The sequence below is a fragment of the Chinchilla lanigera genome, unplaced genomic scaffold (genome assembly GCF_000276665.1).
Source record: "Chinchilla lanigera isolate Chin_1 unplaced genomic scaffold, ChiLan1.0 scaffold00006, whole genome shotgun sequence".
Lineage (NCBI taxonomy): Eukaryota > Metazoa > Chordata > Mammalia > Rodentia > Chinchillidae > Chinchilla > Chinchilla lanigera.
In genome coordinates, this window is record NW_004955407.1 from 5,333,784 (window position 1) to 5,348,177 (window position 14,394).

The 14,394-nt window shown below is 35.6% G+C and overlaps 1 protein-coding gene across 2 annotated transcripts in view; it reads right to left on the minus strand.

The window, feature by feature from the left end:
• Positions 1 to 5,605: 5,605 nt before the first annotated feature.
• The window catches only part of LOC102022463 (chromosome unknown open reading frame, human C3orf38), a 9,506-nt gene continuing 717 nt past the window's right edge, over positions 5,606 to 14,394 (minus strand). The window contains exons 2-3 of one of the 2 annotated variants that reach the window (XM_005375527.2): positions 11,641 to 11,882; positions 5,606 to 9,898 (exon numbers count right to left, since the gene is read on the minus strand). In XM_005375527.2, coding sequence (XP_005375584.1) covers positions 9,227 to 9,898; positions 11,641 to 11,882 — 914 coding nt within the window. In that variant the 3' untranslated portion in view covers positions 5,606 to 9,226. Of the gene's footprint in view, positions 9,902 to 11,640; positions 11,883 to 14,394 lie in introns of both variants that reach the window. The other variant, XM_005375526.2, reaches the window with a different exon arrangement.

Here is a 14,394-nt window from a genome sequence, read left to right on the forward strand (position 1 = left end):
TTAAGGGAAGAAAAATGAGACTAAAAGAAAAGGAATGAAAGGCTAAGTTCTTTGGCATCACCATCCCATGCAGTATGGCTCTTTACAAATTTGTGTCTAGTGCAATGCAATCCAGTAAACATGTTCGTACAGAACTGAGATTTGAAAATTTAAAATCTGCACCCCAAATGGAAAAACACTGCTGTAAAAATAAATTTTTAAAATTAAAAACTTCAAAAAATATTGTATGTACCTTTTGTCAGTATGAACAATTTATCAGTTACAGCAAGTTCATCTTGGAAGAAATGTGATGTGTGTCCAGCAGAGCTTGCCAGATGGTGATGCCTGCTTAGAATCCCAGTACCTGGGGACTTGAACAGGGAGACATCAAGTTTGAGGCCGCCCTGGGCTATACACTGCGTTTAAGGCCAGCCTGTTCTACACAGTAAGACTGTCAAAAACAGAGCTCTTTCAGCAGCCCCTAAATTTTTTTTATTATTCAAATTCACTTAGTTTTGAAAAAATTGACTATTGCTCAGCCATCCAATGGTTACTGCATTCACTGTACTGTATATATCTGGAAGAAGTGTTTATTGGCACACTGCATTCATTCATTACTGGTAACTCATTCAGACTAATGCGGGTTAAAAGAACTGACATTTCTTAAAGGTCTAAATTATTTTTGTCTCTTTGTTTGTTTTGTGAAACAGGGTCTTAGTTCACCCTGGACTTGAACTCACTATGTAGCCCAGGCTAGCCTTGAACTCTCAGCAACTGTCCTGCCTCAGCCTCCTGAATGCAGGCGTTATAGGCATGCGCCAGCATGCCTGACTCAAAGGTCTACATTTTTAACATGCAGTCTTACTCAAATTAAATAACAAGTTATGTATATTGACTATATTTCATTTTTCAGAGCATTGTTTCACAAATATTTCAAATCAGATAATTATATCTCAAGAGAATTTTAACTAATCAGTGTAATTCTGGCATAAACAGAGATAAATTAATCCCAAACTAAAATAATGCTCTGGTAATTTTTGCCATTAAAATCATTTTACCTGAAACATGAAAAAAAAATTTATTTTTTTTCTTTCAACATTTTACTATAGACATTTTCAAGCATAACAAAAGTTGAAAGAATTTGTTGCTGTTCTTGGGTATTACTAATTTGTCCAGGTTGACCTCAAACTAGAGATTCTCCTGCCTCAGTGACCCAAGAAGACAGGACTATAGATGTGTGCCATCATGACTGACTTAGCTGAAAAAATTTTAAATGAGAACCTGTATATTTACCACAAGATCCTACTATTAACTTTTTGAACTTGTTTTAAAGCATTTATCCCTTGATCCTTCCCTGAATCCATGAATCCTTTTTACATAGAGAAGCACTTCAGAATAAAATGCAGGTACCACCACACTTCTAACTACTCTAACATGCACATATAAAAATGATTAGGAGGCCATTAGATTGCGATGGTTGTACCCAGTGCTCTAAATTGCTATGTAGCCAGACATGGTGGCACTTACCTGTAATCCCAGCAATCAGGAGGCTGAGGCAGGAGGATTGATGTGAGTACAAGGCCAGGCTGGGCTACAAACTGAGTTCAAAGCCAGCCTGAACGAGATAGTGAAACCATGTCTGAAAAAGACAGTAAATACACAAACAAGAAACAAACAAATAATTATGTAAGCACACCAAAATCCAACACAATTTGAAGTCTCTTATCCTAGTAAAACAAAACTTAAGCAAACCCAATGTAAAACAGCCAACAAACCTTTAATCAAAAAATTTATCAGTCAGAAACCCCCAAGTAATCTCAAGTAGGGACTTAAACCACTGTTCTATTTTCACCATAGCGAGTATTTTCCACATTTAATCTGTGTTTCCTTCTTGAATTTCTTCTATGGAGCCAAATGACTTCAGGTTTGTCACTACCTAACTTATATGTCCCTGTCTGCTTAAATAACCTCTTTAAAATTTTAATGTAGCCTAAATGTATTTTTAACAACATCTTCAATTACAGTTCAATGCTTGTGTGTATGTAAAATTTATAAAGCACAACCCATAACTCAAGGGTATATTTGCTAAGTTTTGACAATGCATGTGTCTCTACACAGTTAAGCCCTTATCAAAATATAGAATACAGTCATCACCTAAGTAAGTTTAAGTAGGATCAAAATATTTTACTCACAGATTTAAACTTCATCTACCTGATTCCTTTTCCTTTACTTCTCTGATGGCTTTGTGTCAGCCTGACATAAACCTCACATTTGTCTCTAAATCCTAATTTATAACAGCTTCATTTGATTTGACTCTTAGTGATATTATTGCAGGAGTCTATCTAAACAAAAGGGAAAGTTCAAAATCTCAAAAACAAGGTCTCTGTTTTGGTTTATAGACAGGTGTTTTGTACTGAATCCTTAGGTATTATCAGTTACCATTATGGCACTGAATATCTTGACTTTGATGAATCTATATATTAAAGAACTAAATCTATCTGAATTCCAAATGCATAATAGCTAGATCCAACAAAGTGCCCCAGGAGCATTTTTAAAATAAAAATTCATGCCAGGAAGAAAACTTTCCCATTTTTATTAAGAAATTTATATCTTAAACACAAAGAAACGTGTGTGTAAATATGAGTGCGTGTGTGTATATATACAAACATAGTAGGTAAAATATTCATATTTATTAATAATGGCATATAAACTAAATCATGCCTCATTATGTTTCAGATATTACAATAGTATGTCAGAATATAATTGTATATGGATCTCAGTACCCTTTCTACTACTGGAAATAGAGTCCTTAGCATTTTTCAGTCTAATTAGATAAGGGAACCAATTCCACAAACTCCAAATCCAACTCAGGAAATTCATCCTTAAAATCTTGCTCTTCTAGAACTGCAGTATTCTTAGTACCACATCTGTATTATTTAATGTTCACCAGAGAAGCACGGATAGGTGTAAAAGGCGGTACATTATGGTAATTGACTTACATGATTTTCGTCAGCTTGAAGCCTGATAAAGTGTCATCCACTACCTGGAGAATCAAAGGAGGCAGTAGCGTGGTTCATCACAGGTCCGAGGCCTGGGAACCAGGGAAGCCAGTGGTATAAGTCTTATTCTGAAGTTGAAGACCTGAGAACTGAGGAAGGCTACAGGTGCAAGTCTTGAATGCAAAGGGCAAAGAAGCTAGATTTCAAGTACAGTTGAGGATGGATGGGTGCACCAGCTTCGGAAGAAAGGGAAAACAAATTCACTTTTCCTCTGCCTTTTTGTTCTGTCCAGGCCATTAGGCAATTGAGTGGTTTTCCTTACTCAAGCCACTGATTGAAATGCCAATTTCTTCTAGAAATATCCTCACAGACCCACCAGAAATACGTTTTGACAGTAATCTGGGTATCTCTTAACTGAGCCAAGCTGATATCTCAAGTTAAATGTTACAAATGGATAGGGCTGAGTCTAGGAGGTGCACAAATGTGGGGCCTCCAGTCCCTGTCTCAGGGTATCATGGACAGCATTATCTCTTCCCTAGTCACAGTGTGTGAAAATCCTTACCCAGCCTTTGATGTTCAGCATTAGTCTTGATCACCTTTTAGTTGGTTGTGCTGCCAACTCTTAGTCTACAACTCCTCGCAGAAGTTAGGCTAGTATCTTGATCTCGTTTCTCTGGAGTTGGAAATGACATAGCACGGTCCAAAATCCCCATCACACACCACATAGCTAGATTGGTCCATGGCCATGGATTCTAGAGATGACACACTCATCCGGCAAAACGTTACAGGAGCATGGCAATACCATCCTAGCAGACAAGGGCAAGGTCAAACTTCTTTTGAGTAACGATAATTCTTCAATGACAACTGTATTATTTGTTCACATCTGCATCTGTTTAGAGTAAATAATGCATGTCCATGCAAAAAATGCAAAAGGTGTATTCACTTATTTGTATATATATATTTTTTCTTGCACACACAAAGACTGTTTTTACTTGTAAGTATTCAGGGATAATGAAGTCATCGAAGATTTCTCACTCATATCTAACACACATATGCCAGCCAATGATTCATATACTTCATGCCAATGGGTTTCCCTGAAAAATGAAATATGCTCTAAATGAATACACGATAAGAAGTGATCTTCTATATTCTTATTGAATAATGCTTTTTTGCTTTCCCTGGTGCTGGGGATTGAACCCAGGACCTTGTACATGCTAGGTAAGTGCTCAAGCACTGAGCTATATCCTCAACTTTTATTTAACTCCGAGACAAGGTCTCACTAAATTATCTAGGTTGGACACAAACTTGCTATCCTTCTGCTCATCTTCCTGAGTAGCTGGGCTTATGGGCATGTGTCACCACAGCCTATTTTCTTTTAGACAGATCCTTTCCAATAGCTTGTCATTATATTTAATATTGAAACTAGTTTTTCAAAGTTTCAATGAGAATCTTATACTTGTTAACAGTGTGCTACTGCAGGCTGAACAGCCTTGTGCACGGAAGGCAAATGCTTTGGTACCGTGCTACATCCCCAGCCCTTTCTATTTACTTATTTTTTGAGATAAGGTCTCACTAAGTTCCCTAGGCTGGCCTTTACCATAAAGGCAGAATCCTCCTGCTTTGTCTCTTGGGTATCTGGGATTATAAAAGTGTATCACTGTTCCGTTCTACATTGGTTTTAAAGAATACAACTCTAGATAATGCTTTTATAATTTTGAATTCAGGTATCTCACATGACAAATTTTAAAGGAGGATGCATTACTTAACACTCAGAAAAATAATGATTACCTAACTAAATTCACTTACCAGAGAAGTCAGTGTGCTTTAAAATAATGTAAAAACATTGATGGCAACATAAAAATGTTTGACATACAATATGCTATTGATCAGTAGTAACGGGATTACAGAACAAAAATAATTTTAGGTAGTCACCATTGTCCTTTCTTTGCTTGTAGGTGATATTAGATAACATCGCATTCACAGAATCTCTTGCACAAACATAATTGTTTTTTCCACTATTTACATTTTGGCATTTTATGTAATATACTTGTTACTATTTTAATCATTTTTAATAAGCCAATATAGTGAGTTAGAAAAGTATCAACTATAGAATGAAAATGTAATGAACATTAAAGGAAAGAATTTTAGCAATTATGAACGCCCTGGCCACTTCACGGTAACCTCAGCAGTCCAATCCTCGTCGTGTGTGCATACAAGCAGAGTAACAGTGTTCAACTCAACAGAATGTTTTTTAAAAAAACACTTTACAATTGAAAAATGTGTAAATTATACGTGTAAGATTTGGATTTGGGGGCCAGGGATATAGCTCAGTGGTACAAGCGCTTGCCTGGCAAGCACAAGGTCCTGAGTTTGATTCCTGGTGCAGAAAAAAAAAAGAAAAAAAAATTGGATTTGGAAAATATGCATGAAAAAAAAAGCTTCTGTGCATTTGTATTACCTATGATACTGCCAAATTACTTTAATACACTACCACAGATCACCATTCTTTTAGAAGCATTGATCTAGTTCAGAGCTAGGATTTAACCTGCAATTTTACATAAATATCAAAAGATGAAAATAGTTAAAATAATAAGGGCATCAATACAAAATCACAAAGAAGCACTTGATAATAAAATAAGGCTCTTTATTCAACAGTAAAAATTATACAAACTAAAGTGAGAATATCACCAGAAACTAGAAGAAATGTACTACTTTACGTATAAGTACCCTGTCAAAAAAAGCCTGGTACATATTAAGTGCTCAGTAAATGTTTCTCAAATTGAAAAAAATGTTTAGGAGAAAATACTGATGCATTCTTTAAAATCAATCTTTTTCTTAATCCTGAACTTTTGCTGTAGCATACAGTTGCTCTTAAAATTAGTATGGTCTAGCCTGTTATTTAATTCCTAAGAGTCTAATGATGTCTGGTGACTTTATGATTGTTCTACTGACAGCTGCAAGTTTGAAGTCCATACATGCTTGGATTTTCTGTTATCTTGTATGTGATCCGAAGTCTGAACTGCTTTAATCAGTGCAGCAGGTACAGCAAAACTTTCCTTTTGCTAGACAAATGTTCCTGTTAAACTTCCTGGAATAATTTCCATTGAATTTAGGAGTAGTAGCCATCTATGTCCATGCTTCCTACAGAGTAAACCTATACTAAACCTGCCATTTGTCCCCAATATCTTTTTGTTTTCTCTTTTGTTCTGGGGTCCAAACCCATGAATTCATGTTTGCTAAGCACACATACTGCCACTGAGCTACATCTCCAGCTGCCCAGTGTCAGTCTGAAATACTTGCCGACTTCTGTTCTTAGTCTCTTTGAAGCAATTATCCATATTTGATTATTTTAGTAACCTTTTTTCTTCAGTTTACAATGGGGTTACGAATCCATCATAAATTGAAAATATCATAAATCAAAAATACATTTAATATACCTTAATTACTTAACAGCATTTCTAAACCTAGCCTGCCACCATGCTCAGAATACTTACACTACCCTATAACTGAGCAAAATAATCTTACACAAAGCCTTTTTTGTAATAGTGTCAAACACCTTATGCAATCTATTAAATACTGCACACAAAGTGAAAAACAGAATGGTATTGGTAGCCTGGGGTAGGGAGCCCAAATTAAAAATTTGAAGTAGTTCATGCTGAATGTCTATTGCTTTCAAAGAATCATAAAGTTGAAAAACTATGCCAAATCATCATAAATTGCGCACCATCTGCACTGATAGTCCTTAATTTGCCTGTCAAACCAGTTTGTACTTTTCTTGACTACAACTTGGAAAACATATTGTGCACATATACAAGGCAAAAACGTTTAACAAAATGAATTTAAAGTTTCAGAATTTGTAATTAAAAATGTTAAAGTTCATATTTTTATTATAAATATAATATAGGATATTTTCATATTGTGGGTAGAAACACACATACTACTCACACATATACTGAAAATGTATTATGTATATTCATTTGAAGACTGCAAAGTGTGTTTTTCGATGACCACTGCTTATGAGGAAGCAAAATAATAGAGAAATAACTTTCTCAGTAAGTTCCTTTAAAAGTAAAATTCCTGTTAAAATAAAATTCAATTGCTAAGAAGGTATACAATCCCAAGGCCAGGGAAAATCATAGATCTCAGGAAGCATCTAATCTAGACAGATCATTTTACACATGAAGAAATGAAGGATGAAAAAAAAAAAAGAAATGAAGGATGAGTTTAAAATATTTTAAAATAAGGTACTAGTCATCAGATTTGACACAAAGTGCAAGAAAGGACATCAGCTTTATAATTTTAAAACTATGATAAAAAGCCGAAAAATGCCAGAGGTGCAATAGTCACAAAAAACTGTGAAGTTAGTACACTATCTACCTTTGGAGCAGAGTTTCTTCATTTTTACAAAAACATAGTAAGATCTCGATAATTCTTAGTGTCAGTTATACTAGATGATCATTCTGTCAGTGTTAGTTGTGTTAATTTAGAAGACAAATTTGGCTTTGCTCAATGAATACTGAGCACCTAACACACATGCTATACACTGTCTTTAATTGATTGGCAAAGGTCTAGGATTGTATGAGGCTTTGAATAAACAAAATTAATGAATATTAATTTCTCATTCCTGTCTTTACTAAATATCTACTGAATACCTAGTGCAAGCAATGGAAGTACAATGAAAGTAAAAAGTCTTTGATTTCAGCCTAAAATATATTTCTAACTTTATCCTTTACTCAGGATGTTTATTTTCCAGTGGTACTTCAAATCTAAAAATAAAACTCAGACTTCAAACTAAGCGAAGCTATAGGATACAGACTTTTAATCTGACTGCCTATATTATAAAATTATAATGGATAACTATTTTGCAAACAGTTATTTTCTTTATATCTAGTTATATTTCACTAATAGTGTAACTAGAAGCAGTAAAATTTGCTTTGTTTTTGTCAAATGCCTAAAACTTTAAGAACTAGACAACTGTAAATTAAATCTAAACAATATACTATTCTTACACAGACAAAAGTGATTTCCTTCCTTTATTAAGTTCTTATTTTCGGACATACCAATTTGTATTCCTCAAAAGAGGAATCCCATTAAATATACAAAAAAGATGAGTGTTTTTCTCCTGCTTCCAATATTTGCATCAGTCTCCCCAGAGGATCATGACATATGTTAAAACTTAACGTATACATCATTGTACTTTCCAGCTGAATTTTATTCCCAAATGGCACTTTTATAAATTAAAATTCTTTAACTAAATCCAGGATCAACAAATAGTTGCTAGGTTATTAGTAATTAAAATTTTAAAGCATTTATGTTATTCAACCGGGAACCCTACCTTGTCACTCCAGCCTAGTAACACAAATTAGAGATAATTCTTAGTAAGATTACAGTGTGGATCGTATGTATGTGTACACGTGTATATGTATACCCATGTTGTAAGTTCATGGGCTTTTGGGGGGACATAATCATGTCTGACAAGGTAAATCAAGAATAACAATAATAATTTGCTTGAAATTTAGAAATAATAATCCCTTTAAAATTTCAACAGCATATTACCTTTATGTTGTTATAATAAGATGCTCAATAAAGCTGTTAGCGTAAGGCTAGGTAAAAAGGTCTGTTTTAAGAATAACATTCATCATTACTCAAAGTAATACAAAACATGTTGTAGATTATCAGAGATATTTAGCTTGGACAAGAGCAGTCACTTTGAGAAATGTTCCATAAATATTTAAAGAGGCAGTAAATTCTTCTTCTCCTGCTAAATTATTGGATTTTGCATGTCATCTGGGTTTTCTAAAAGGAGAATTTTGCATTTATATTAAATACCTCTACAATATTTAAGTTTCTAAAAAAGAACAAAGGAGATGCATCCCTAAAATATCCAATATCTGGATTTAGATAACAGTCAATGAGTAACTTAAGGGAGCCTTGAACACTGTCAATTCTTTCCGACATGGAAGTACAGACAGTGGTAGAATAGTATAATGAAAATATTACATGTTTTCTAAGGCACACAGTTAACTCAGCATCTGAAGTGGGATTTATTTGATGGACTGCAATAAGTTCTCAGAACACTTACTACAGCTCAGGTAGAAATAGGCAAATATTCACATAATATGTAAGTGTGTAATAGAGAAAGGTATTTCAACTAAAATACATCAATCCTCACATCTGAAATCACTTAGAAATTACTGATGTATTTGGAAGAACTTCTGTATAAAGATGTTTTAGGATGATACATAATGTCAATGGTTCGGAAGCCTAGAAGGTTCTCCTCTGTTTAACAATACCTCATTTCCACTACAGAAAGCCTGGTCTCCAGTCCCACTATGCAATGCCTGCTTTACATTAAGTCTTATTTCAGCGTTACCACACCAAGTGACTATATTATAAAAGGCCTCCAGATCGCTCTGTTCAAATGTAAGAGCAGGTTTCAGTACTATTCCAGGGGTAAGAGAACTGTCTCCAATGATTCTCAGGTTGATAAATTTGATTTTCCAAGTATTTTCCACAAAAGGACAGCGGATAAGTCCAAAGATTTGCTCAAAAATGCCCAAACAAGTGTTCCCTCGGTGCACAGTCCCTGCAACTCCAATCATAACTAATCCATGGGGAGAAGTAGCGCATTTTAGTCCACGGGAATCTAAGTTAGGGCTGAGAAAAAGAAATTCTTCTTTCACCAGTGACAGCAAGCGAAGGCTCACAATCTCTGCTCCATGGTAGTCTATTACATTTTGTTCTGATGTTTTGTAATAAAACCTAAGCTTGACATCGTGCCAGAAATGCTGTGGCCCCCATTCATCTTGAGGTGGTCCCATGAAAGGATTCTGAGAATTTAGAAGTTCAAAGAACCAGTGACAAAATTCTTCTCCTAGGCGGCGAAAATCAACTTTTTCAGCTTTTTTATCTTCTTTTTTCTGCTGATTAAAATAAAAATAAAGCTAAGTTATAAAACTCTGACATACTTTTTTAAATCTAGCTTGTTTCAGAGCTGTTTTAGTATACTGATCACAGCAAAGAGAAATGAAATACATGGGATCTCACTGAACACATCATATATATAATTTGTTTACAAAAAGGAGAAAAATCATTTTAGCATTTTCCAGGTCAAAAATCTTAAAACTTAGCTAAGTAAAGTTAACAAGGCCCCAACTGGGTGCAGTAGCACATCCTAGTTATGGCTATTAGGAAGGCTGAGGCAGGATTGCTTGACCCCAAGAGTTCAAGGCTAGCCTGGGCAACACAAAAAACCTGTCTCTCCAAAAATAAATAAAAAGTAGAAAACTAATGAAGGAACTGTACATACAATACCTGTGAATTTGAAGTCTTTGATGAAATGGACAAATTCATTTCAAACTAACAAGGCTCATAAAGTACTAGGATGAACAATGATAGTGAACTATATAAGCATCTTCTCTTCATTCTGATCGGATCTGTCTGTCACAGCCTTCAAACTGCATGCTTCAAATGGATGTGCTTTGGTGTGCACATAAATTATATTCCAATAACGTTATGATAAACATTTTTAAAATCTTTAAATGTATACTCTGAACTCTCTTCACAATAAACACTATGATATAGATACTGCTATTATGATGTTTTTGGTGTTGAGGGTTTTGTACTATCATTGAGCTACACCCTTAAGCCCCTTATGATCATTTTATAGATGAAGAAAATACAGATCAAACTCTTTGCCTGATCTCACACATCTTCTATGCCACTAACCTAAACTGAAATAACAGCTGTAGGGCTGGGGATTTAGCTCAGCAGCACAGCGCCTGCCTGGCAAGCGCAAGGTTGTGAGTTCGATTCCTGGTACCGGAAAACCCCTCTCCTCTCCCAAAAAAAAAAAAAAAAATTAAATAACAGCTGTATTATTCCAAAGCACATTCTCTTTTCTGTACATTAAGTTACAAAGTACTTAGATCCTTTCCTAATGTGAAAGCAAAACAATTCTCTTCAGACAGTTAACATTTAAATTCTCATTCAATATCTGAAGTGCACCAAAAAATAGCAACAACTAATGCTGGCTGAAGAAAACTGCTACAGGATTTTTTCTAGCTAAATATTTCAAGTTCTCTCATGAAAGTTCTGTAATGGTAGCAATGAAATCTTAAAAATGTGAAAGAATTTACAATAATTTTATTATTCCTTTTTTTATTAGTATATGTTTGCAATAAATAATACCTACATTCATCACAGGAAATTTGTATGTACACATACATATGTGTATTTAATCCCGTCTTGCTCCTTTTCACTTCTCCCTCTTCTCCCCTACTTTTCATCTCTTTACATCGCTAGATCCCCTTCTCATCCACAGTCTTTTAAAATGGAAGAAAATTAGAGAACCAGTGTCTAAACTAAAGTGAAATTAATCTTAAATTTACTTTCAAAAAACTCAATAGTTCTCATCTGATAAGGGAAGAAAAAAAATTTTTCCTCATATATCAATACACCACTAAACATCAAAACTAATTTTTTCTCTAAGTTGTTTTACTGGTCTTTCCTTTTTTACTTTGTAAAAGTTATGGAGTAAAGTTATAAGATACAAATAAATTGTACAACACAAATATTATTAACTATCTCTCCCAGATCTAAGATTATCTGTGGGCCTTCAGACAGAACAAAGATTCAGAACGTAACTATAAGATCTATTTACCTGTTGAATGAATTGGATGTTCTCTTTCTTTGTAAGTGGCTCTGATGTTTTCACCAGTTTGAGCTTTGTTAACCTTTCCCAGTAATCTTTTGCATACTGAATAAGATTGTGTTTTTCAGTAGTGGGAGGAATAACAATCCCCTGCGTTGCCAAGTACTTAAATATGACTTCCCGGTGGACCTTCTTACGCTTCAGAAGTTCTTCTACACTTTGACTGTACACTAATATTGCCCGAATAGCATCTAGAAGAAAATTAAAAGGATTAATAAAAAAATCATGAGGCACTTACAAATTTGTCCAACGTCAGCAGACATTCTACCAGAAAGTAAACTCTCACTATGGATTTGCTTTTGCGTAGGGTTTTTAATTTCATGGCTTAAACATCCTTATCGAAAAAAGTCCCCCTTCCTTTCTTTCCATATGTGACAGTAACATTCTAGCACAATTTTAAAAAGTGTTTTAAGAACAAATCCAAGCCAGAAAATGTATGTTTTTCTAATAAGACCACGAAATGTGAATTCACATATAATCTCCTAAAAATCTGTACAATTACATATTTTAGACATTAATGAATTTTGGATCAATTTTCTCAATCTAGATACTCAGAGTTGAACATAAACAAGATACCAAAAAAAAAAAAAAAAAAAAAAACCAACATACCAAGAGTCACATTTCTACGAAGTGGCAGAACCAGAACCTGTTTTTTTTTTTAATTAAAAATACTTATTCACAAAGCCAGGCAAGGTGATGCACGCCTGCAATCCCAGCACTTGGCAGGCTGAAGCAAAAGGATCACCACAAGTCTGAGGTCAGCTTGGGCTACACAGTAAGTTCAAGACCAGCCTAAACTACACAATGAGACCCTGTCTCAAAAAATAAATAAGTAAAATAAAAATAAAAAATATATATATACAACTCAAACCAAATACTCTTTGTATGTGTGAGGTATACAGAGTGGCAATAAAATGTACTCACATATAATGTCTCCAAGTAAATACTTACTAGTATCTTTAAGGCCCCATTTCACCTCTCCCCAGTGCTATTACCTTCTCTTCTCACTCATCTTACAGAATGGCTACTATCCTCCACATTATTTAATATTTCTTGCTTTTCTTTATAACTGCATAGCATAAATAATTGTTTCTAAACAATATATTTAGCACAGTATTTAAAAATATTCTGTAAAGTTAATCCATTAATATGGATAGTCTTTTGGAATCAGCTTTTCATTTATTGTTGTTTTTGCTATTAATCTACTTAGATAGGTAGTTCTAGTTAATTCCTTTTCACTGTAGTGAACCAGCAAGTCCTGTTCAGACTTTTGTTGCGCCTGTCCTATTGCTAACACTGCTACTTTGAATATTCTTATACACATCTGCCGGTGCACAGAAGGGTGAGCGGCATGAGCACCACCCAGGTGTGTGTTAGAAACGTATCCCTCTGGGCCTACCCGATCTACCGCACTGGGATTCAAAGGTGCATTAAAGTCTGATAAGCCGAAGCAGGGATGGCGAATCTTTCACAGGCAAGGGCCCAACATGCAGCCCAAAACCCACTTATTTACAGCAAAATGCCAAGACTGCAATTAAATCTGAATGTTGAGGCTTTCGTTTAGGAACACACAACTCAAACATTCACATTTTTTGCTTTAAAAGAAAAAAAAACACGCACGCCATAGATTTGCCACCAATGGGCTAGGGTAAGTGTCTCATCTTTCATTTTAGGAGACAATGTCAAATTTGTTTTCCACTGGGGCAGCTGTAATTTACATTCCCCCATAGTTGTCAGACTTGCTTCATCTAATCACCAACAGGTGAAGCTTTTTTTAAAAAAAATGCTTTGTCAATCTGGTACATGAAAGGACAACTTTAGTTTGGATTTTTTTTTCTACAAAGACTGAGTATCTTTTTATACGCTTATTGCTTATTTTCTTCTGAACTCTCTCTTGAAATCATTTAAATAATCTTATATTGCGTTTTACTTTTTTCCTTATTTGCTTTTAGATTCACTTCCAAATATTTCCAGCATTTTTACCTATTACAATTTAAATTCACACTCACCATACCTGCGAGAAGGCGATTAACATGTAAAATTTATAAATGCTGCGGAACTATATTAGTCTAAAGGTTTTCTAGTCTAAAGTTTTAGGAAGACCGGGCGTGGTGGCGCACGCCTGTAATCCCAGCACTCGGGAGGCTGACACAGGAGGATCGCTGTGAGTTCGAGGCCAGCCTGGCCTACATAGTGAGCTCAAGGCCAGCCTGAACTGCACAGCGAGACCCTGTCTCAAAAAGACAAAAATAAATAAATAAATAAAGTTTTAGGAATGCCTCTCTTTTTAAGGTTCACTGTTCAAAGATGTAAACAACTGATTTTCTTAAATGCCCAAAAGGTACATCCGGCTTAGCAGCCCCTGAAATCGACTCTTCCTTAACGTGTATCGGATTCTGAACGTACCCTTGCCCACGAAATCGTCACGAAAAAATTTTGGCTTCAAAGAGAGCTGAATTGAAAACCTCCTCTTTTGATCACAGGGGGTGTTTCACCCAAGCGCCCCACAGCAAGCGTGCAGGGCTCCCCCACCACCTCCCAGGCTGAGCGGCGGCCCCGGCCGGGCGAGGCTGGCGGAGAAACGGCCCGGCGCCCGGCACCCTCGGCCAACGAGCCCAGGCTCGACGTTACAGCGTGAAACCCGGGGGAAGCCGCGCCGGCGTCCGCCTCGCCAGCCGAGGCCTGCGGCAGGCTCCAGGGCCG